The sequence below is a fragment of the Anopheles darlingi genome, chromosome 3 (assembly GCF_943734745.1).
Source record: "Anopheles darlingi chromosome 3, idAnoDarlMG_H_01, whole genome shotgun sequence".
In the NCBI taxonomy this organism is placed as follows: Eukaryota; Metazoa; Arthropoda; class Insecta; order Diptera; family Culicidae; genus Anopheles; species Anopheles darlingi.
Window position 1 is genome coordinate 40415822 of NC_064875.1, and position 23062 is coordinate 40438883.

General features: G+C 47.0%; 1 protein-coding gene across 13 annotated transcripts in view; it reads right to left on the minus strand.

Moving 5' to 3' along the window:
- Positions 1 to 21956, minus strand: part of LOC125955988 (kazrin) — a 60232-nt gene extending 38276 nt beyond the window's left edge. For 9 of the 13 annotated variants that reach the window (XR_007469125.1, XM_049687376.1, XM_049687374.1 and 6 more), the window contains exons 1-4: positions 21029 to 21354; positions 19633 to 19941; positions 3299 to 3564; positions 2301 to 2863 (exon numbers count right to left, since the gene is read on the minus strand). Coding sequence is in view for 11 of the 13 variants with exons in the window: in XM_049687376.1 (XP_049543333.1) it covers positions 2301 to 2333 (33 nt within the window). In the remaining 2 variants the exon portion in view is untranslated. Of the gene's footprint in view, positions 1 to 2300; positions 2864 to 3298; positions 3587 to 19632; positions 19942 to 21016; positions 21355 to 21875 lie in introns of those variants that run through there. The other 4 variants (XM_049687370.1, XM_049687369.1, XM_049687375.1 and 1 more) reach the window with 4 other exon arrangements.
- Positions 21957 to 23062: the final 1106 nt, after the last annotated feature.

The window sequence follows — 23062 nt, forward strand, 5'->3', positions numbered from 1 at the left end:
GTTGAAGCACTTTTCAAGTAGCGAGAGCCCTACGGAAAAGAGAGTAGCGTATTCCAAGTAGCGTATACCAACCTTTTCACCACAACAACAGGTGGGCTGTTGTCACAGGTGGTCTGTAATTTGCAATCTACATTTCTAGGAACCGCCTGGGATATATTTTTGAACAATTTTATCCAAACTCTAACCAGATTACTGATATTGTGATGCAATATCAGTGAATTCCCTTTGCAAGTACAGTGAAATTCTCTTTAACTCGAGGGCCTTACTATAAATGATTCTTCAAGCATTAACGCTCACGGTTAGCTGTTTGTTGCGTTTTGTTATGGTTTCCTGGGGTAGGGTGACAGAATGTTAAAGTTTATTGCACCGAAGTTCGGAAACTCTCCGCCGAAAACCATTCACCACAATAAGGTGCTCCTCCCGAGAAGGAACTTGTTTTGCGAGCTTGCTGAAACTTTCCCTATAAATCCTAATAAACGACGATAACGATGGGTGAACGGATGGACGGACGGACGACTGGACGGGTACGTTGCGTAGGTTTAGAACTCTCAGAAGCGTTTGCCGCCCGAACCGGTCTCAAGACAAAATAACCAATTTAATCCCCTCGTGCGAACAGAACGAACGTGAAGACGAAAGTGACGTCGAGTTTACGAAGGATTTTCCGTCAGCTTGTTTTTACAACCGGCACAAACTTGCCCTGAGACTCCCGATTCGTTTCCCTGGACGGGCACCGTTGGTCCGGATCCACAGATTAACGGCTGTTTGTTTACGGAAAGTGTGTTTCATCTGAGGGAAAATGTAGGAAAACAGTTACTGGAATGTGGATTGTGGCAGTGGGTCCAGCTGTAAGGTGTGCTTGGAGTTTGGTACGAGCCTAACTTTCACTGGCGGAGGTGTAAGTATTGTGTCTGGTTTGAGATGAGCAGTGCAGTGCCGGATGTGAAGTACACCCAAACCACCTCACCACCACGTAATCTGCTACCAACGGTTTGACCGACAAGAGTATTGTATTGTAGAATGATGAGAGAAAAAAACCCAAAAAAACAAACGTGAAACCATTCGAAAAGAAAAGTTAAGAGAATTTTGAAAAAGAAAAGATAAAATGGAATAATTTTGATACTCAATCTACTTTACAATAATTTAGCGTAAGCCAAAACACTAAGCAACAGTGAGGTTAGTGCTCTGCGGGGAAAGTTGGTAGCAACAGCTGTCCCGAAAGAAAGAGGTTCGTTGCCACCAACTTCGCTGCGAGCACTGGAAAGATTGGAAGATTCTATCAAAACGATCGTAAAGCACAATGCGCTCTAAAAGTCCTAAAAGGCCGAAACAACGAGAAAGATACGTACGTAAAAGCGTAATCGAAACACAAAACGGGAAAAAGAAAATATCAAACATCTACCAATGGGGTTAATAGAGAAAAGGAGATCGAATAGTAAAATGCAGGAACATGGCGACTTTTCGAATAGCAAAAAGATCAATGAGGGAATAAGATTAAAATGGATCGTATGAAGTAATCAGGTTAAAACAATTATCAACCAGAATGATGAGGAAATTAAATCGTTTCCTTTGTTCCTTCGTATTTTTTTCCATTAAAGTGTCTATCACTTCTTCAGAACAGTTTTTGCTAAAAATGTCTTTTGCATCGCCTTTTCATACACTTTGCGAGCTTTTCAAGCTTTTGACACCATTAATAGTAATGATCATCCAGACCAATAATCTGCTAATTGATTTGTGGAAGTTTTAAATGCTTTCTAGCATTTCAAATTTTCTACAATTAACGAACCAAATGTACCACAAAAGAGAGATGCATCTGGTCGAGGGTGGTATAAAGTGAAATTATAATCGTAAACTATTCGAGCTTTCCTTTCCGTAAAGTACCCTCCAATTAGCCACAACAGTGCAAAAGCAGCAAACGAGAAAGTTGTTTGTCGCCATCATGAGCATGATTTCGTTGAAGTTGACCAACGAGTAGTTCACCTGAACGTGCAGGGCACGGTCAGGATTTGCCGTGCGAATCCAGAATTGTTCACTGCAAAGCTGCACACGAAACTCTGGATCGAAAAAGGGGAACGGCCAGCAGTGGGTTCACTGCACGGGGTAGAGCTTGAACAGGGAAACGGGGAAATGGGATTTAAAAACACGGTAAAGCGAAGGTTGCAACAAAGTTACGGGCAACGGCAAGGTCAGGCATACTCATAATATGTATGGGGAAGTTTCCGAGAAGTTAGAGAGCGAGCGAAGGATGGCAGAAGAACGGGGTTGGTTAGTTGGTGGTAGTTTTTGGATTAAAAACTAAAAACCTTCTCAAATATCCGGTGAAACTCCCCCAGCATCGAACGTGTGTCGTGGTGTGGCGTGCTGTGGAAACTGCGCTGCTGGAACCTGCCGTACGAGCTTTTCACCGCCGTTCCGGCTATAGTATAATCCGGAGAATCTCGTTTTTCCTCTCCTTCCGGGGCGGGGAGACAAGACGCTTAACCGGGCTGTGTGACGTACGATGGCTTTTTGGTCGTCTTGGTCGTGCTCAGCCTCGACACTCAATTCACCATTAGCATACTTGTTGGCTGGGAGGATTGGTTGCACGACCACATGGAGACTTCGGAGATAAAGTTCGATCGAACTTCGACCGCATTCACCGCGATGCTCATTCGCAGAGGACAGCGGCTACGAGTTTGGCCCCCCCTTTGGTGGAATGGCTGGAATGCTTAATCCTTTGACCGGTGGTTTTGACTTTTCTGATCCGATTAATGCCTTTTTCGCGCTACCGCGCTCTGCGAACTGGGGGACTGGCGAAAAGATATTACACCGGTGGTGGGTATTATTTTTTCCTTTTCGGTTTCGGCTCCAACATGTGTGGGACCACCTGCCAGGGGACACGGGGAACCGAGGTGATGGGAAAAGGGGTGGAGAGAAATGAGAGAAGAAAGTTTTGTGAAAAGTTTTCTCCTTCCTTCGGGAATCGATCGTTCGACATCGTTGTTGATTGAAGTAGCTTTTTTATGGATTCCGTGACGGAACCGGAACCTAGTACCGTATCGAGCACTCTCATCACACACACACACGTATACCTATACACACACATACACACACATCTCTGGTTTATGTTCCCTCGACAACAACTCATTGATCAAAATTGAAGAAATCGAATAACACTCGTTGAAACCTCTCGTCGTCGGCGTCTCTCTCTCTCAGAGTGCACCAACCAACAACAGATGCACAATTGGCCTCCACGAGGCCAATTAGCTGAAACTGCACTCCACCTGCAACTGGTACGGAAGTGCTATGTTCCGAAACTTACCTCACACACGCTATACAGGGATTGCGCAGGATGCTATCGAGAGCAGATAACGATAAACTTCCGTGCTATCGGTTATGATTGGAACTTGGTATGCGGTCAGTCGCGTCGTCCGCCGGTTTCGAGGTCTGCCTAGTGAACGTGTTGTTTGTGAGATTTGTGCTGCAGCTGCATACCGATGCGATGCTCACCGATGGTTTGCTGGATTGGTAGAAACAGATGAAGAAGTATGCTTCCAGGCAAACTCTGGCAGAAGATCAGAGCAGTATCTGAAATGAAAGGAAATAGAACAGAGGAAACTACTATAATTAAGCAGCTCGGCAACTGACTTCTTGTTGGTCGAACGCCGGAAAGGGCAGAACAATGCGCTTGTCCCATCGCCCTGAAAGGATGAAAGAGGAAATTCTTAATAATTGATAGAAAAAGCATTTGCCTCGATGCGACGTGAAGGACCATCCAAATAGACCAGCTTTGTCTTTGTTGTGATTTAAGTGTTGGCATAAATGATATAGAAGTCCCTCAGCCGCGCCAACCCCGGCTCGCGCTATAGATTCTCTATGGATACACGTATCACAAATTGCAATCAGTGCTGATCATTGTGAAATTCTATTCTCTTTGATATTCCCTTTTACTTTGATGGTGTTTCTGTAGGTTTAACAAATTTTGCTGGTTGTGGCGGCACAAAAGCCCTGCCCTGTATAGTCTAGAAGACTGTTGCCAAGTTCAGGCAAGTTTATGCTGTTGTTGTTGGAACCTAGAAGTATTTTCATGAGTCAACCCAAGTCCAATTGAAGACAAGTAGGGTGAGCGGAATCCATATTGAGCTCAATAGTACAAGAAGTCATCTTATCGACACTCGCACCAAGCTATAATGAGCAGTTGCGATGACATAGACCGTCTCAAAAGCCGCCCAACGAACAAAAGTCAGTCAAGCCACTGTCAGGCGGATCGTTGCGTGCCAGTACCGGCTGTCTTGCGCCCATGCGATAGCGAGTCTGTGGCGCAAATAAATTGTGTTTTATTATCCTCGCTCAGGGTCAGCTGGTCGCGGATCCACCAAGGACCGTAACGCCGTAACGGATCGAACTGGATATCATGCTGGGTGGGTCGATCGATCCGGTATCATCATGAGACATGTTCGCTTTTTCTATGGCTTTCCGTGCGGCCACCGGCCCCCTCCAGCTAGGCCACCGGCCCCCTCCAGCAGCTAGGCAACTATAGGAGCCGGCAGATTGGAAGCCGCTCGCCACCAGAGTTTATTGCTTTGGCTCTGTTATTTCATTTAAATGTCGAGTACGGTATCGCCTCCACACGTTTCCGGCTTACGTACCACCCACAGACACTACTACACGCGCAATGAAAACTCATTCGAGTCCAAAAGGCCATCAAATTGGGCTTTGAACGTCTCGCGGTTTGCAGCACTGGCACTGTGGTACTAGCTAGATAAGCCGGCAGAATGGGGCGATTGACCCAGTTCGGGGGCTGTATGATGAAGATGTCTGATGTCCTCATTCTGACAAGCTTATCTCTTATTTGGCTAAATGGCCAAGCCGAGAATCTTTCCATGCATTTTATGCTCTGGTACTTTTATGCTGTTAAAAAGGAATTTTATCTGCTTGACGGAACTCGGTTGCCATTGGGATATTTTCATGCTAAACCGAAGCACGAACCGATAGACCATAATTCTGCTCCATCGCTGCTTCGCCATTCATTTGTTTGTTCTTTTCATTCCGATTCGGAGACAGAAAGCAAAGTTAAAAAAATGTTCTGAACACTGACCACACTGACAGAAGCAGCAGCAACCAGCATCTCAGCCGCTTGCTTTATGGTCTCGTTTTGGCTAATTGGAAGAAATAACAAGTGAACCAAAGAGAGGATTTCCACTTTTCTTTCGCATTTTCATTGCAGCTTCGTCTACTCCTTCCATTCGCCACTGCTTCGCCATGTTTGAGTTGTTGGGTTTTTTATACAATTTGATAGCACACACAACAAAAAAAACAGAAAAACGGATCGTTGTTCTTCGAAGTAAATCTTCATTAAAATATACTCGGTAGCCGGGACCGGGAAAATGTGGGTTAAATTATAAACTCGATCCCTGCCCGGCAGACGGTGCCGGGATCCGCTGTCTTTTATCATTATGCAATCCGTTTGGGTCCGGTCCCGGGACAACATTTGGTTCACGCTTCACGGAGCAGTTTAAATGTAATTCCGTTACCAGTTCCATTTGCAAAAATGCGCTGGTGGGTGGCTGTTCCCAGATTATCTCATTTGTTTGTGTCACGCTGGTTCGCTGCTTTTGTTGATTAACAGATATTGTGAGTAAGATTCTCGGGTTTACAATTGTCATTTTAATTTCGAATATACCTCAGACTCCTGGCGCGAGAACAAAACATAAGGAGATAACCGTTTTATGGGTGGAAATTCTAAACGTGGTGCATGCTTAAGAGCTGTATAATATGTTCCAAAATGAGCATTAATGCTTGTATCACGCAAAAAGTCAAAACCGACTCAAAGCGGCTCTCTTCGAAGTACCAGACCAGAAGCGAGACTGAAGGATACTGAAGGAGGTCGTATTCCCGACAACTACCACTCGGGTTTGGCGCGCAAATGAACGGATAATTAAGGATGTTAATACGGATGTTAATCTAACGTAGCGACACCGAGTGGGCTACGCCCAGACTTTGCGCATCTGGGCTAAGGGCTTGGGCTTTTCCTCGTACCCCCCCCCCCCCCCCCCCCCCCCCCCCCGAAAACGTGGTGTGAGGTGAGGAAGGTAAGGTGACTACTACTGTGGCCGCCCACCACCACTCATGTTCTATCGCATATTAAATGGACTTGTCTGGAAGTACATTCTCTTGTACATGGCTCGTGCTAAAACGGGGCAACATGCTCATTAAATGAAGAGCAGCAGCAACAGCAGCAGCAACAGCTCGGCTCTGTCCAGACGGAGGCGACGATGCCATCGGGCCATTACGGTGTAATCAGGGCATATAAACCCGGGCAGCCTGAGCCTTACAGCCTGGCTACGGTTTCCCCTAAAATGATGTTGTGGTTTTGCCAGCCAAATGGACTACACTGTGGTTGGGGACTCGGGGTTCAAGACGATGTACGAAAAACAGATGAACAGCATTTAGCATCTCGAGATGAGCAGCTCTCGAGGTAGGACATGCGTGAGGATTGGGGAAGGGAGATAAGGGAAAATTCAAAAAGTGCGACCCAAGTGACAAGCATTTTAATCAAACTGATTGATTTACGTCCTCGAAGAAGGGTTCCTCCCTCAGCCAAAAAAGGAAGATGTGTTAGAGTATATTGTTTTGCATTATTAATGAAACATTTTTTTTGTAGCTTTTGGGAAGAGAACAATGACTTCCTCCAAAACCCTACATACAGGTACTTCCTGTATTTAACACCCTGACTTGCACACGGCGTTCAGTTCGACAACTTTTTTTTCCATCGAGAGACTTTCCTTTCTGGTTGTTTCCGCCATTCCGAACACCGCATAAAGGTACGACCTGCACCAACGTCATGGTGCGCCAACATTGCAATCGAAACTCCGAAACCAAAAAGCCCACCACAGCAACCCCGCGGCGTTCATTACGTAAAAGGTAAGTATTCGCTCGAGCTGAGTGTGAGTGTGAGTGTAACATTTGAATTTATCGTCATACACATGGTCGTTGGCGGCTTCAAACCGTCGCTTACGGTACACCGGTGGACCGGTTGGACCTTTTGCGGAGAGGTTCTTGTGCTGTTGCTGTCTCGAGAGGTCTCTGCAACGTTGCAGGGGGAGGGAAACTTGAGAGGCGCGCACACTACGTGCTAATGGTACTCGCTCACCATAAATGGCACACATAGCCGGCAGGTAGCCGGCAACCGTGTGGCCATTCTCGGTGATGGCGAGGGGTTGCCTTTAAAATGGTTCTTAGTTTTTGGAGAAGTTTTCCTCCAACGTTCTCCACTTCAACGCCGACTGCGGTTGCTGCTGCTGCTGCTGTTGCCAGACTTGAATCGCTAATTTCGAGAAGCGAAAACCGGAGAGATGGTGGTGCTACGTTCGGAGAAAGCGGTAGAACCATGAGAGCTAGGTACTGCTGACTCGAAGGTGCCGTTGAGTTGCGCCGAGATCGTCAGCAATAAAACAAACAAACGTGGGTCCCGAATACCAATGATCACGGAGGGGGGTGGTTTAAGTTACAAATGACAACGGGGTGCAGTTGTCAGTTAAAATAAGGGGTTTGGTTTGAATATGACTTTTAGAATGCTTTGGAAACTTCCAAAGTTTCCAAAGGTGTTGGTATGTTCTAGCGAGCAACATGGTGACCAACATCAAAGGAGAAAAACAGAGTGAGATAGAGAGAATGATGGCATACTTTGATGGTTTTTGTCGATGGTTAAGGAGGTAGCGATAGAACGTGACGACGCAACACTCATTAGTGGTTCCGGAAATATAGGGGTCCGAGTATTGTAAGTGAACCGTTCATTGTCGTTCCGCCATCGTCATGCCAGGATATAACCGCCTCATTCGCGAGCACTAATTGCAGCATATTAGGACATGTTCTGGGAAACGCCGAATGTTAAGCTTTCCACGGCCTAACGCGTATCATTTGTTCATTTGTTCATTTGATTTGTGAGTTATGAATATTTGTATGGTTCCTATTCTAGAGACATTAGCCTACGTTATTGATGCGCCTCTGAAGGAGCATTATCGCTACTGCCTTTTGTGGGAACAACAATGAGAAAATGTTTTCAAAAACCTGCTGATTAGGCTGAAAAGAAGACAACATAATATACAAGAGCAGCAGCAGCAGCAACAGCAGTACGAAAGTGTGCCTGTTGGCCTTTCCAACACCACGGACGCCGTGAATTGCCCACGCGGTTCGTTAGGACTTGCGGCATCGTGGCCGTAATAGTCTGGTAACCTAATTTTGTTAACTTCGTTAGCGAGAACCACTAGAGCACGCACTGGATCGAGCGAAAATCAGGAAATCGTTCGTCCACCGACCACCTAATCGAGCCCAGAGATTCCTTGTCAGCTTCAGCGGTTCTGCTTGTGGCCTCCAATGTTTCACAAAAGACCAACGAATCTGCTTGCTTCCTGCTTTTTTTTTTTTGTACAGAACCACGAACTGCTGTGGTTCTGTTTTGAGCGAAAATGGCGGCGCGCAGGATTGTTGGAGTGAATCCACACGAAACAAACCGTCAAAGTGATGTTTCTGATGGGTTTGAAGGGTTTTTCTTGTTGTTCGCGAGTTCGCCAACATGCTGCCGGACGAATTGAATGAAAGCGTTGTTGCTGTTGAAGGAGTTGCTCCTGAAGCCCTTTCAACATCCTCGACAGCATAAACAACATCAAATGGTGCTTCTGGTGCAGGAAAGTTCACATTAATAAGAGGATAAATTTATTAGTTTTCGAACGAACGAACGAACGAAGCACAAACCAAAGTTCATCATAAACTAGTGTCGGTCAGAGCGTTTCCCTAAAAGGAAAACCAGTAACTTCAGTAATCCTGGAACACCGCTTGCAGCCCTCGAGAGCCCAGGGTTGAGTCATATCTCTTCCCCTTCCCTAATCCATAACTAATAAAGCACACCTGGGTTCAATTAATGGAAAAATAATCTCGCTCTGGCTCTTGGGAACCGGACGATCCGCTTTTCCATCTCGGCCATCTCTCGGGCTCCGATGAATAGCGGAGCACAGGATCCTCTGTGCCACTGTGGATCGTTCGAAGCTGTTGCGGTAGCCGCGCATTTGTTCGATATATACGATGCGCACTTTACACCGGAGCATCATCGGGCAAAATAAACCCACCACAAATTAGGTCACAGTGAAAAATGTGCTCCAGCACACCCAGCGCTATGGTTCGCCACGGTACCGGAAGAGGCAACTTCAAAATCCATTGCGAAGCGCACCACACACACACACACACTTACACACACAATCCATGGAATGGACGAGAACCAACGGCAAAAACTTTGTTGCACTCAGGAAGAGTGTTCGCAAAAGGGAATCGAACGGAATCGACTCCGGGAAGGCAGCCGCAGCTTGGCATCACCAATAGATTCGAACCAGCAACCAGCGCTCGCTGTCAATTTCAATTCCCACACAATGGGCCTTCCATTAGAAGGAGGCCGACGAGGACGACGACGTTCGCGTTTCGGCCGCTCTTTGTCCTTGCCACCAAGGATGCCTTCGGTTTCACTTCCGTCTCCATTTCCGGGACCACCACCCGGTTGGACGTTCAAGAGAGAGAGAGAGTTTTCGATGAAAATTCCATTTACTGGTGGGGACGAAAAGGCACCCCAGATGCGATGACCATCTGGTGGGTGGTGGGTGGTGGGAGGGGATAGTGTGTAAGCAAATGTGGGTAGGGGATTTAAGGAAAACGGTGGTCCTTTCGTTCCGTCGTTACCGAAATATGATTGTCAAGACCCGTTTTTGGGCTGTTGGCGGAATGAGTTTGATAATTTTTCCCGATCAAATTTTCAAACGCAATTGCCGGGATTTTCGATAAGAGGTAAAACGAAGAACACGTGCTGTTAGATGGAAAACTGAAACAGTCAACAAAAGCGGTTTTCAACAAACATCTGCTGGGCGCCTCCATCGCTCGTTGGCCAACATCCGGTCGATAGCGAAGCGAAAGGAAGCGAAAGGAAGCGAAAGAAATCGATCGATGGAGTTTTCCTTCTCCAGCGACGCTCCTTTCCGGGCATTCGTTCTTCAATATTTTTTCCCGGATCCCTTTCTTCCGTCTTGCCAATCCATCTGGCGCGCAGAAGATGGAGCAGAGAATGGGGCAAGTTGGTTCGGTTTTATGGCTTTACCATTATCCTACGATGGCAGCACCGATGTTGCTTCAATTCACCCCCCTTCACAAGGAGCAAGGGACGAAAGTTGTGTGTCGGCGTTGATCATGATCAAGCAGGGACCAGCCAAGGTGGTAGCAGTCTAGGCTGCGGAAAATTGTTGCACATACCATACCGGTACCGGGACTCGGAGCCTTAATCCAGATCCAGGGGCAGCATCACTCACTGCGAGTGGGCGCAGTGTTTGGCTAATGAAATTAAACTTCCACGTTGCTGCACATAAACAAGAGTCGATTTTAATTATAATTAGGCCACCGAGACGGAGCGTAAAACGGTCCCGGTGTCTGGCGGATGCTAAGGCTGTGTAAATTGGTTTTTCAGAAGTTGGATTGAGGCTGAAGGTTTTGCGTTAAAATCATAAAACATTCCATTTGCATTCATCGTCGTACCGCCGGTGATGGTTTTAGTTTGTTGTAATGGAAATAGACAAGCCATCCCTTGTTTTATGGTAAGCTGACAAATCGCAAACACTTAGCATAAACTCAATTCAATTTCACTTATTGATGATTTCTTACTTACTGAGGCGAATGTACTTTAAGCACCTTTGAACAGAGACGAGGTCTATTCAGTGCTCGACGGTTATGCTTCTTGTTTCGTACGGACAGAGCTACACATTCGCCTTGAGAAACGGAATGAATGTTTCACATCCACCATCTCCAGAGACATAGTGGATAGTGGCCTTGTACTGACCGGTTTTATCGATGAAAGGATGAACTCTGCTCCTTTCGAGTACCATCGGGCAAATGCATATGGATCAAGGCTTTTTTTTAGAAGACTAAATGGACCCGCTCATTGATGGAGAGCCTTTGCCGCATTGCAAAAGCATTTGAATGGGCGAAGATCATTGAAAAATGGAGCTGAAAGAGAAAAGGCACTGGCTCGAGGTTACATTTGAATGGTGCACATAAACACGACTCACGTATGTACTGCACTCTGGCAAGAGAGTGTATTATGCTGACGATGTCGGAGTTGCAAGAAATGGAAGCTTACCAAATTCAAAATGAGCTTTCATGTGCTGGTTTAATGGTCTTATGCAGCGGATGTAACGCTTCCCCTAAGATATTTGTATAACTGTTAACAGTGCTTTATGAGCTGAATGAAATCCAGAAGATTAGAGCACCTTTTTTTAAATTTTAAGAAATATTATTTGGTCGTTAACTTTAATCGCTGCCATTCCAGTAATAAGTCATGCGTAATAATATCCGATGCCCCTACAACAATTCCTCACTAGCACCTTCTTCATTCATTCCTAGCATTTTTCATCCCGCTGGTACAGGTGTAAAGGAGAGCCCAGAGCATTATCACGTTTCATCGAAAAAGCCTGAAACCGTAACCTGCTGGCTTTGAGGCAGCCGCCATTACGGCATCCGGGATGCGCAAAAGCATATTTCACCGTACTGTCGGTTCCGCACCACTGTCGGTACGCTTCTCGCTTCCATTGCCAATAGCCTTGGGACTCCTGCACAGAGCAGTGCCACCGCCACAGAGAGACGAGGATGGCGAGAGAGAGAGAGAGAGAGATCGTTATCATTGCAGCATGGCAGCCCATTGCTCCTCACCATGCAACTTGCAACAATTATCTGACACAGCAATCATAATGTAATTGTACTTTAGTGTGACCTCAGAACCCGGCCTGGCAATGTGAACCATCGAGGTACTTCACATGTGGTCAAGCGAAATGGGGGGGAAATGGCTGGCTTATTTGCTTCCGGCGCCATTGAACTGATGCATGCAAACGGCGCTTCGAGTATTATGATCATTCGGAGCATGAGCCACAACATCGTCGGCCAGGGCCACTAACGAAACCTCACGAAACACACAGCGGCCTACGGGACACGGGAAGGTTCGAGGACTTCTTCTTCGTCCCTGCATGCTCGATGTCTCCCGGAGTCGATGAAATTATGCATTCGCAATTTGTCAAACGTCAGAAATGAAGTCCCGGGTGTCAGCCGGTGATGGGATATCGAAAAAGCCGACAGAATAACGGTCGTCGCAGCGATAGCGACGCATTGAAGCGAACGATCGGCTTGGCATCACCACGCCACTACGTTGTTGTTGTGGTTGATTTGGAAAATTGGAAAACTAATCATCTCGCTCTCTTTCTCTCTCTCTCGAGCTTTCGCGTGGTGTAGATGGTGGAGGAAAATAAATTAAACATCGACATCCAGCTTCGGTGGATAAATTTTGTAGAGAATGGTGAATTTGATTAAAAATTCAACTTTATACACACTCACCATGGCTAGCGAATCGATGGACACTCGCAATGGACACAGCCATATGCATCATGCTATGCCAATTCGTGTGATGTTGGTGTTGGACCACAGGTAAAGGTGGCCCAGAGTTTGATAAATGGAACCCGATTCGTAGATTTGTGAATGTCACTCTCTCTCCCTCTCTCTACTCGATGCCGATAAATCAAACCGATGTCCGCGCTACTGGCTACTGACTTTTATGTTTGCTGCTGGTGGTTGTGGTGCTGCTGCTGCTAGAATCTGAATGTATTGAGCGGCATTATATTCCTTCCGAGTGGCCGAATATGGTCGAACATTGAATGCATTCCACCTCGTAAGTCCTTCATTATCCCTGGCCGCTACACCCAATTTCGCATCCAGCGAAGCGAAACGTCCATTTCGGGGGGCGACGCGAATTCTCGTTCGCTTCAATGCTTCGGTGAACCCATGAATCCGGTGAACCTGACGATCCTTCGGCCTCCCCTTCTCTCTCTCTTCCTTCCTCTCTTCTTCCTCTCTCTCGCTCTTTGTCGGTGTGTTTTTGTGCTCGACCTCTGGTGAGGCCGTTGGATTGCTTATTTTTCCGTAGGTTTTTCCGCCCACCCCGTGTCGACATGCGATGCGATGCAGAAAGAAGCTCTACGTCGTTCCATCGGGCCTCTAATAGCATTACTTTAGTCGCATTTATTCGACTAATCATGCCGCCAACACCTGCCATTGCTGCTCACCTTCGAAGCGCCGCAGCTATGTAGGTATTGGATCAGACGAACGGAGAGGGATCTCTGGGACATCCGAGGAAAACGGGGAGGTCGACGGTTCGACCGGATGATGGATGTTTGCTACCGGAAGGATAATTGAATATTCTAGTTCACCAACCTTCCTCGATTTGATTCAAGTGATTTTTTTTCACTCTCTCTTTCTCTCTGTTGTGTTGGAATAGAGCTCAGACATCACACTCAAAGGTGAAGCGTAGTCAATGGAGCAAGATCAAGCGTCTACCAAGTCATCGTACGATAAGGTACGCCCAGGTGTATATATGCGGCATCATACGAACGGTACGATATACTTCATTATTCAATGATACAAGAGCATACAGGTTAGTTGGAAAGATACACCCGCCCCGGCAGTCTCAGCCATACCCCTCTGTACTCCGGGGCTTTGATGACCCGCCTCCTGGGAGCAGATAACATGTTTAATGCGAAAATCGATACAAGGACACACCTCTGAAGGGCACGAACCGTGAACGGATTTATCTGAGACGAGCAGAGTTTTCACACGGGCGAGCTTTCATAAGATTTCTCCATCCTTCAGCAGCCCAGCTTGTTCCTTATTGGCAGGAATCGTTTTAAGTTGTTGTCGAATATTTGAGGTAGTCGAAGCCAGCTGTTGTGTTCTTTCTACCTAATATACTTAAGTGAACTAACATAACGGGTCGCTTTGTTTAACAAATTTGTCCTTCATCAAACTAGTTACAAACATAAGTTTATTATCTGAGTAAATATTTTCACGACAACGGCCCAGCCACCCAACGGAATATGGGATAGAACAACAGATACAAGAAGGGTACGTCACCATCGCAGGATCGATACGGAGGACACATCTCGTAGGCATAGTGGCTCTGGTGTATCTAATGAAGCGCGTACGTGACTCGACTACAAATTGTACCCTTCTCCTCCTGGGATGCCATTGTTCCAGTGATCAATAGCATCGAGCTTTGTGTCTCAATATTGCTTGAGAAGATTGACAAGATGGTAAGACACTAATACGCGTATTCTTAAAGGATCCCTGACAAATGTATATGGCCACACCTGGATGGTTGGTTACTTGTAAGGAATGAGAAAATGAATGAATACAGTATGCAATAAAATCGTATTCACCTTTGCGAGAACGTTTTGATTGATTGTTCATGGCAAAAGTAAGTCTAAAAACTAAAGTCACTTTAGTTTCTGTATTTATTCTACTTCATTTTGCTTTTTACTTTATCCAAAAAGACGAACTACAGCAAAAGTTATGTTAGAAACAAAGAAACAATCGAGTAATGTAAGAAAACACGCAAGAAAGTCGATGCACCCGAATGTATTGCATTGTTTTCACTTCAAAATAATCAAACATTCGCTTGTTCTGTTACTAGTTTGTTAGGTACTTCTTAAGTGCTTGGAAAAGAAAAAGAAATGAATGAAAAGGACCTCAAAAGATGTGTTTAAAATTAAATAACTTAAATGTAACATGAAGCAGCATAAAAACAGGAGCGAAGACGTATGATTTTAATGTTCAGATTACGCTTCTTCATGATAAATCATCCAAAACGTCAATTTCTTGCAAAGATGGATACACCTTTTGTGCATACTGTATGCATATAACTTTCTACATTCCTCACTTTCGTTACGCTACACAATGTTCTACAAAGACTTTCAGAGCAACTACATTATCCAACAATTGAATAAGTAGTATAATGTGGGGCGTACTTGCGCTCGGGAGAATTGCAATTTTTAGTAATCTCAGCCAGCAGCGCGCGAAGTCATCGGTAACGCAGCCATCATCATCTCGGATCAATTAGGTCCTCCCCTCCCTGAGCATGCCCCAAGAAGCTGCTCCTCCTGGGTTTACTAATTTGGCCACACTAGAAGGGCATCGTCCGCAACAGGTCGACACCGTTCGCTCGCTCGCCGTATGCACTCAATTAAGCGTCTCGGCTTCGGCGTCCAAGAGAAAGCGGCTGGAACTGTTCTGACAGGCCGGCTGGCTGAGAAGAAGCTCACGCTGCAGAATCTGATCGAGTCGAGTGGGCTGCATTACCACCACTACCACCACCACCAGCACCATCATCAGCTCGTCCATTGTAGTGCAATCAAATCAAATTACGGAACACGATTATGAGCTGGTGAGTGCAAGCAGAGTCCCACGGAGTAGAACGATGCTGATCTCGTCGTCGTCGTCGTTGCCGTCGTCGTTGTCGTTGCACATTGGCCAGGCACGCGATTGATTACGTCCGTGCGGCGAGTCGACAGTTCCGTCAGTGTTTGCATCAACCAGGATGCTCGTTTAGCTCTCGTCAGCCAATGGCCTGGGCTTTGATTGAGTGGGTTGAACCATTTAGTGTGTGTCTTGGTCTGCAGCAATAGCAAACGAAATTGGTGCTGAAGAAGGTGACTTTTTTTTGGGTGGGGTATGTAAGTGATCTTTTGTTCTTAAATGAATTGTATAGAAGTTTCTTCACTGCCTACAGATGCGTGCCCGGATGCGCGATGGCACAGCAGATAACGCGGATGTTGTGACGACATTCGTCGGGTGAGGAGAGATAGATAAAGTCGCGTAACACCACCCACAAACTGGGCCAATAATATGGGTGTGTGGCCGAGGAAGGCTCTTGCAACTGAGCCACCAACCATGACCACCCCATCTCAGCACCATTGCTCTGACCATCGGCATCGTATTCAATGATGGCCTAGTATGTCACATGGGCGGTTAGTTGGGCGGTTGGTTGAGCTTTCCTATCGCATATGTCGTGCAAACACGATCTTCCCCACCTCGTCACGACACACACAGTACGTGACGAGGAGGGATGATTGTTCGTGGGGTGGAGGCGGCCGGAACGAAGCACTGACATTCTAAAGCTCCAGCAAATACTGACATTTAATCGCCCTTTCCGTACGTCTTACGTTGCTTGCTCTTCGGTATGTGTGCTCGGTGGTGATGCTGGCCAGCCAGCCTAGTTGCTTGGTGCTCTCACACGATATGACAACGCGAGGCCTGTGCCATCGTCAGGCCGCACCTCTGTCCGATGGCACCACGACGATGATGATGATGATGCTGCTGCTAGTGTCTACTTGATAGCCGTGTGGTTGATGTGGAAAGAAAGCAAAATGCTCGAGACCATCTTCGTCCACAGACATAATGGAGTGTCGATGTCAATGAAATGGAATCTCTTCAACTTTTGCCGAGGCCTACTACAACGGTCTCCGGACACTCCGGACACTCTAGCAGCACATCACCACGCAGCTGGCAGGCGTTCAGACGATTGTTATACAATGGTTCTCTCTCTCTCACTCAGGCCGATCTTGGAATGGCCACTAAAATCCCACCCAATTGCGGTAACCACTCCGGAATTGACGTCAGAAATATGGTGCTAGAAGGAGGCTGGAGCTTACTGCTCGGCATTATTGGCTCGCAACTGGACCGACTTTGGTTTAACAATGGTTTGAGTGATGAACACCGAATGGTATGGTCTTCTTCCTCGGTACCGGTACTCGGTATCCTTTTCCGAAATGTATCCATTATCACCTGGTCCACAGAGTGGTCCAGAGAGGGTTGCATAAGAGATAAAAGAGCTACTCACCACACCGGACTCGGTGTGGTTTCCGGAACTGTATTAGATGCAGGTTACCGATACCGATCGAAGGACGGGACGATTGATGTTGCATTTGCTTCCGGTTGTCTAACAAGCTCGCCGTTGTTTAACATCAGAAACCATTGCCTCAGCAGCAACCATTGCACTGCACAACATCACAAGACCAATTCTGAGAAGAAACACAGTTGGAATCTAGACGCGACTGTCTACCTGACAAGCGAGGCAGACATACAGTATGAAGTAGCAGGAGTTACATGCAATTCGGATCGATCGCAGTACGCCATTCCAACAGGTAGCTCTGCATCAGTACAGGCAACAGTTCTGTGAATCCAAGTTCTGTCTTCAGCGTCGCAAAATCGGAGATGCGCTCCGAAAGAGCACCACAACGTTAATCCATTGATTGGACAGAGCGGTAGAAGCAGAGATGAAACGTACTACAAAGCAATACTTACTATAAAGGTTATCTCCTTGCGCTTCGCAACAACAGCAACCCGGACCTAACGAACCGAACTGTCCGCTGGTCTCGAGTTTCCCCTTGGCCAAATTAAGCAGGATTAAGCCACGTGCTCAGGTGTATAGCTACGAAAGCGGTCGAAAGCTCCACCTTCGAGTTATGGAAATGATGTTGATTTTAAGAGATAACAACGACGTGCTAGCCAAGGGATTTATTCAAATGAGAACGAACAGGACTGTCCAGCGGAGCGTGGAGACCCGCTGGGGGGCGCCCCGTGTAACTAGTAATTGGGCTTAAGTGACATTTATTTTTATTTCCTTTCTTGGCCTTTGCGAGCGTCCGAAAATTGGGCCGAGAAGAAGGCAACGAAAGACCGCGGTCCGTTCGCCCGCAAGATGCCAATGTGTGTGTTTTTGGGGGACGTTACGAGGTTCAGCTGGAAACATCCGGCCCTATCGTATGGTATCAGCTGTTCGGGAGCGAGGTTGGATTGGTTGTTTCCGCAGCGATACCGTTGCCTCAGGGGGTTGGGGCTCGAGAACTATTATTTGCTGGGGAATTCGGTTCTTAGATGAGCAAGACAGGTTTGCTGCCGAAACTGGGGTAACGAGTCTTGGAGGAATCTCTCGCCTTAGTGGGCACTGTTGAAATTGCGATGATGGGAGCAAAGTCACGGCTCTCCGTTTTGAGGATTGGCCCGGGGAGTGGTTTTAATGGTGAGCTGAACTCCACAAAACTGCTTTAATGAACGATGAATAGACCATTGTAGTGTGTCTACAATGTCCCGAGAGCACTTTAATCTATTGGGGCAATGACGTACACACTCTCATATTGTATTGATGCTCTCATATTGCACTACTGGTACCAGTCGCATCGTTGTCGTCGGTTATACAATCCACAAGAGGCATAAACTTCTCTACAAATTTTCAATAAAAAAAGAGCATCTCGTAGAAATGGCACTCCTTGGTGCTACAGCATACAGTGGCACCAGTTGGTATACGAACGGAAGCCCTGGTACCATTATGTTTGCTCAACATCATTAACTTTGCCCGCTCGTAGGGGAACCTCCTCCCCGTGCCTTATGCAGACCAGCTGCATCTGTGACTGGAGAAAGTACGAAATTAAATTCCTGTTCTGGCACACACCCTGTGTTTCGCGGAACAAACAGTCCACATGCGCATGCAGTGCACTGTGCACATACATGGTGTGTTTGTGTTTGAGGACATGTCACGTAATTTTTCATTTCGCCTTGGGTACCGCGGCACCGCGGTTATGAAATTCATGCAGACTGCAGGTTGCAGCAACCTCCTGTAAAGGTTCCTTGGTGTGGAACCGCAGGAAACTCATGTCCTCGTGCAGGAGATGGGTGTATTTTTGAAGGACCATTGACGTGCAGCGACCTAAATCTGAGCGAATCCACTGAACGAACATGTCCTCGAGAGTAGCGGAAAGTATGGAAATGTTTCAGCCATCAGCTCAATCTCATACACCATTGCAATGCTTCAACAGTGCAACGATTCTAGTGAGGGGATAGAGAGTTCCCTGTTAGGTCACCAGAAGTGACATATTGGTAGTCCGTGGTTATTTCATCCTTACGGCATCTATGAATGTGCCTTCTGCCAGTGGAAGGAACTTTCCCCCAGGAGCGGGAATAGAAAGGAGCAGGACCGCGCATTCACACACCCTCACCGAGCTAAGGGTTGTTTTGAAGGGCTAATAAAATGTTAATTAGAGAGCGCCACCACCCATACGGGGCGTCGAAATAAGATAAGCGGAAATGTGTTTTCCATGTCCGGGGTTCCCCTGTTGGCGTAGAGAGGCAATGGAAATGCAATTGAAAGAAGGCCTATGCTGTCGGTTGACGTAATGTTTGAGAGAAAGAAATAATTCGTTCCCTTTGGGCAGTCAACCAGAAGGTTGCAGGGCTCAAGTGGAACATGCAGAGTACTTGTCCGGAAGATGAATGGGATAAAGTTCAAATCAAAAATATCATCTAGTACCCAAGGGTGCAAAGCTTCTTCGTTTGGTTTGGTTGAATCGTTGACCTCAACCGGACTACCAGTCCCAGAGGCCTACTTAGATAAACCATTCTGAACAACCACAGCAAGCAAGCCTCGGGTGGTAATCGACAAGAGCGTAAAACGACTTCTTCGGAGACGAAAACCGGGGAGAATAGTATGACAAACTCCTTGCAGAGTACCCTCCATAAGTTCTTTGCCTGAAACACCCCGCATTCATCCACCAAATTCTATCCCAAAAACTGTCTCTACAAAAGTGACACACGCTCGTTATCTTGCCGCAACATTATGCCGCGTTGGTATTTGTTTCAATGCCAATAACAGCAACAATAATAATGTCTTTTGTGTGCGCCAGTGGGGTAACAGTACCAAGAGTCGGTCTCGGAATGTTGCGTGCCGAGAAGAAGTTTAGCATCCGCGCTTACCTCACTTTGCTACCTTGCTGCCACAGTCCCCTTTCCTTTCTCGGTGCTCGCTTTCCGTCTTGAAAATATAAGTTTCGACCTCGGTGCGGCACTGTCCGCTCAGGAATGGAGAATCCTTTTTGTTGCGCTTCCGGAAAACGTCGCTTCCGCTTCTGCCTGGGCTTCCTCTCGTCGCCACTCCTTCCCGCTGTAAATAAGTTTTCTGACGAAACAAGGCGGCGTTTTGAGGCTAGGCTGTTTCACTTGGCCACTACTGATGCACAGACACACATACACACACACACATGGACACACGCACACTTCACTTAACTGTGGGGAGCGGTTCACGAGAGGCAGAAAGAGAAAGAAAGTGTGAAGCGAGGGAGGAGATTGTGTTAAGAAAATATATTTAAATTAAGATAACGAAAATGCCTTGCGCCCAACGGGAGGGGGTGGTTGGTCACATTGTTTTCACTTGACTCATGGGTACTATGGGGCGTCGCGAACACTGCTGCTGCTGCTGCTGCTGCTGCTGCTGGTGGTGGTATGCACATTGCGCACGCACGAAATACACAGACCACTCCACCCCTCGAAGGAGTCGCTTGAGTTACCTCCCTTTCTTTCCTCCGTTTCCTGCTTTCCCCTTCTTCGCCACAATCCTCGTTTTCACCGTTCACCGTTTATCGAAATATGACTCCGCTCACATTATCATAAAACGAACGTGACACACGCACTTTCCACACGTGATGCCTCCCCGTGCTAGGACACTTGGCTAGTAATCACGCTGCCCAAAAGCCCTTATGACACCTCACAACACACGCAAACATACACGCGACGGGGGGTGGGTGGGGGTAGGATATGGCTGCCAGGGGAGCACGGGGATGTCGCTTGGCGCGTTCCAGCAAATGCCATGAACGCAGCAACGGACGCCATTGAAGGTAAGAATGCACCGAGGTAGAGGAACACTACAAAAGCATCGGGTCACTTTGATGTTTCAGCGAGCATTTATTTGCACGAAAAACCTGCACGACAATCGCTACTAACCAACACACAATACCATACCACACATCTGCACACGAACACACATACATACACATATGCCACACAAAACGCACAAAAGGCTCGACGAGGACGATGACGACGTAAAATGGCGCTGCATGCAAAAAACTAATTTCACAAAAGGACTTTAAAGGCTTTCGCACCCTCGCGCCCTCGCGCTTCTGCTTCCTGGGCCGCAATAATCCCCTTCCCTTTGGGCGCGCAACCTGTACGTGTGTGTAGCCCAGCGACAAAGAGATTGAGAAAAGGGTGCCTTGCCAGTAGCAGCAAGGGTGACCGGAAGTATCCAGAGGTGCACACACATACACACACACACACGCACACAGGAGCACACAAGAGCACATACAGCAGCACTGACCAGCTGGCTGGGTGGGTGGCACGCACGGGAAACGAAGAACTGCTGCTACCGGACTCGGGCACGATAAGAGCGGAACTAACCCCCGGATTGCAGCCACAAAGCGTAGTGCACGCGCGCACGCAACCCAAACTCTCGTTCTCGTTTGGCAAATTATCGCGTTCCAGTCGGTGTCGGAGTGTCGGTGTCGGAGTCACTGTTCGGCTGTTAGCATTGTTAGTGTGCCCATAGCTTCGTCGCCACACGACAGGCCGATGCGCATGTGCGCACGGTGGCCATCATCCCTAAACAGCGTTCGCCCATCGTCATCATCATCGTCATCACCATCGCCACCCACCATCGCCATTGCGATAAAGTAACGGAGCCGTTCTAGCCACTCTCTCGGTTCTCTTTCTCTCTCTCTCTCTCTCTCTCTCTCTATCTCTCTCTCTCTCTCTCTCTCTCTCTCTCTCTCTCTCTTTCTAGAGCAGCAGCTGGGTAGTCAGGGTACGCGTTAGCACAAGTCGAATTTGTTTTGACTGTCACCGTCGTCGTCGTTGTCGTTGTCGACCAACGCACTATTGGTGCGTTGTTTCGGAAGTGCGGTGTGTGAGTCATCAGCTTGTAGCGTACCTTAACGCGCCAAAGAAATGTCAACCGCCATGGAAACAGGAGAAATGACCGGTTCCGCAAAACAATGTTGTTGCAAGCGGAATCTTTGCTTTCACAGATGATAAAAAGGCGTAACACTAGCATATAAGGAACTTGAATTTTAAACAGATAAAAAACTGACACGCTGCCACAAACAGTTTACAAAAGTGCACTGGCATTACGAAACAAAACAAATTTTCCGAACAAACAGTTTCCCTACCCTTTCTGCAGCCTTTATCACGTCACGTATTTTTATCACGGTTGTCGCGTTCACAGAAACGCTTGCCGCATTTAGTACGTTGCTGCGACTGCACACGAGCTCACTAGGGTAACGAGAATGCAATGGTGGCACCGCGACTGGTGGAATAGAATGCGTGTGCACGATTGCGTCACGGGACGCAACAAGCCATCCGTCCGGTAATATCAATAGATAGCAACGAAGAAGGCGACGAAGCGCAACCTCTCGTCTCCCGTCGTCCCGAAGATAGTTTTGACGCCGCGCCGCGCGTTTTTGGGCACGGGGCATGCGCTGACGTGATAAGACGGCAACCACGCACGTCGTTCGCAACCATGCCGTATTGATTTCCGCCAGCGCGAGGGTGAGGAAGACACAACCTACGGTGTTCTCTCGGTGTTACCGTTGGAGATTGTCTTATATGGTTTGGTGATGACACACATTTAGGGGGGAGCCGGTAGGAACTGATAGGAACTGTGTCGTAAGTGAAGACAGTGCAGCAGCGAGTATTTGTATAGACAAGACGAACTTCTATGAAATAGTTGATTGATGATGTAAATAAAATGGCGCGCAATATGTGCTATTGCTGAGTCCGTTTAGATGATAATATTATTGAGGAGTACTATTAGAAAAAAGCAAATAATTCAATAACTAAGAAGTTATTTGTTGAGGGCAGCAGTAATGAGCTGTTACATTCTTTGTAGGCCGGAAACGTCCGTCAGGGGAAATTTGAATAGATAGCCGTTGCGGACGTTTGACATTTGATTTCAAGCAACTTTGGCTATGTAACTGTAAACCATTAAAATAAGTTGTTAAAATGCAATCTCCGAATGGTATCTACATTTTAAGTATATAAATTCCGACACGAAATTTGTCAATCCATTTTGCTGTAATAAAAGCGTTCTTCGTGTATTCTACTGATGTTGACAGGAAACGAAACCATAATATAATCCCAAAAGAGCGCGGGTGTCCTTTCCGAAGGGTTTAGTCTAAGAAACTAAACGTTAAAATTGGATATTTCTCCGGTCCAACTGGCATCACTGCTTTACATGATCCAACCCAAGCAACCTTTGTAATCGGCGATGGCGTGATTTACCTGATAAAAAGCGTAACGTAAAATGATTTATTTCCCTTTTTATTTAGATGCTTGTTAGGAGAAAATAGCTCTCGAG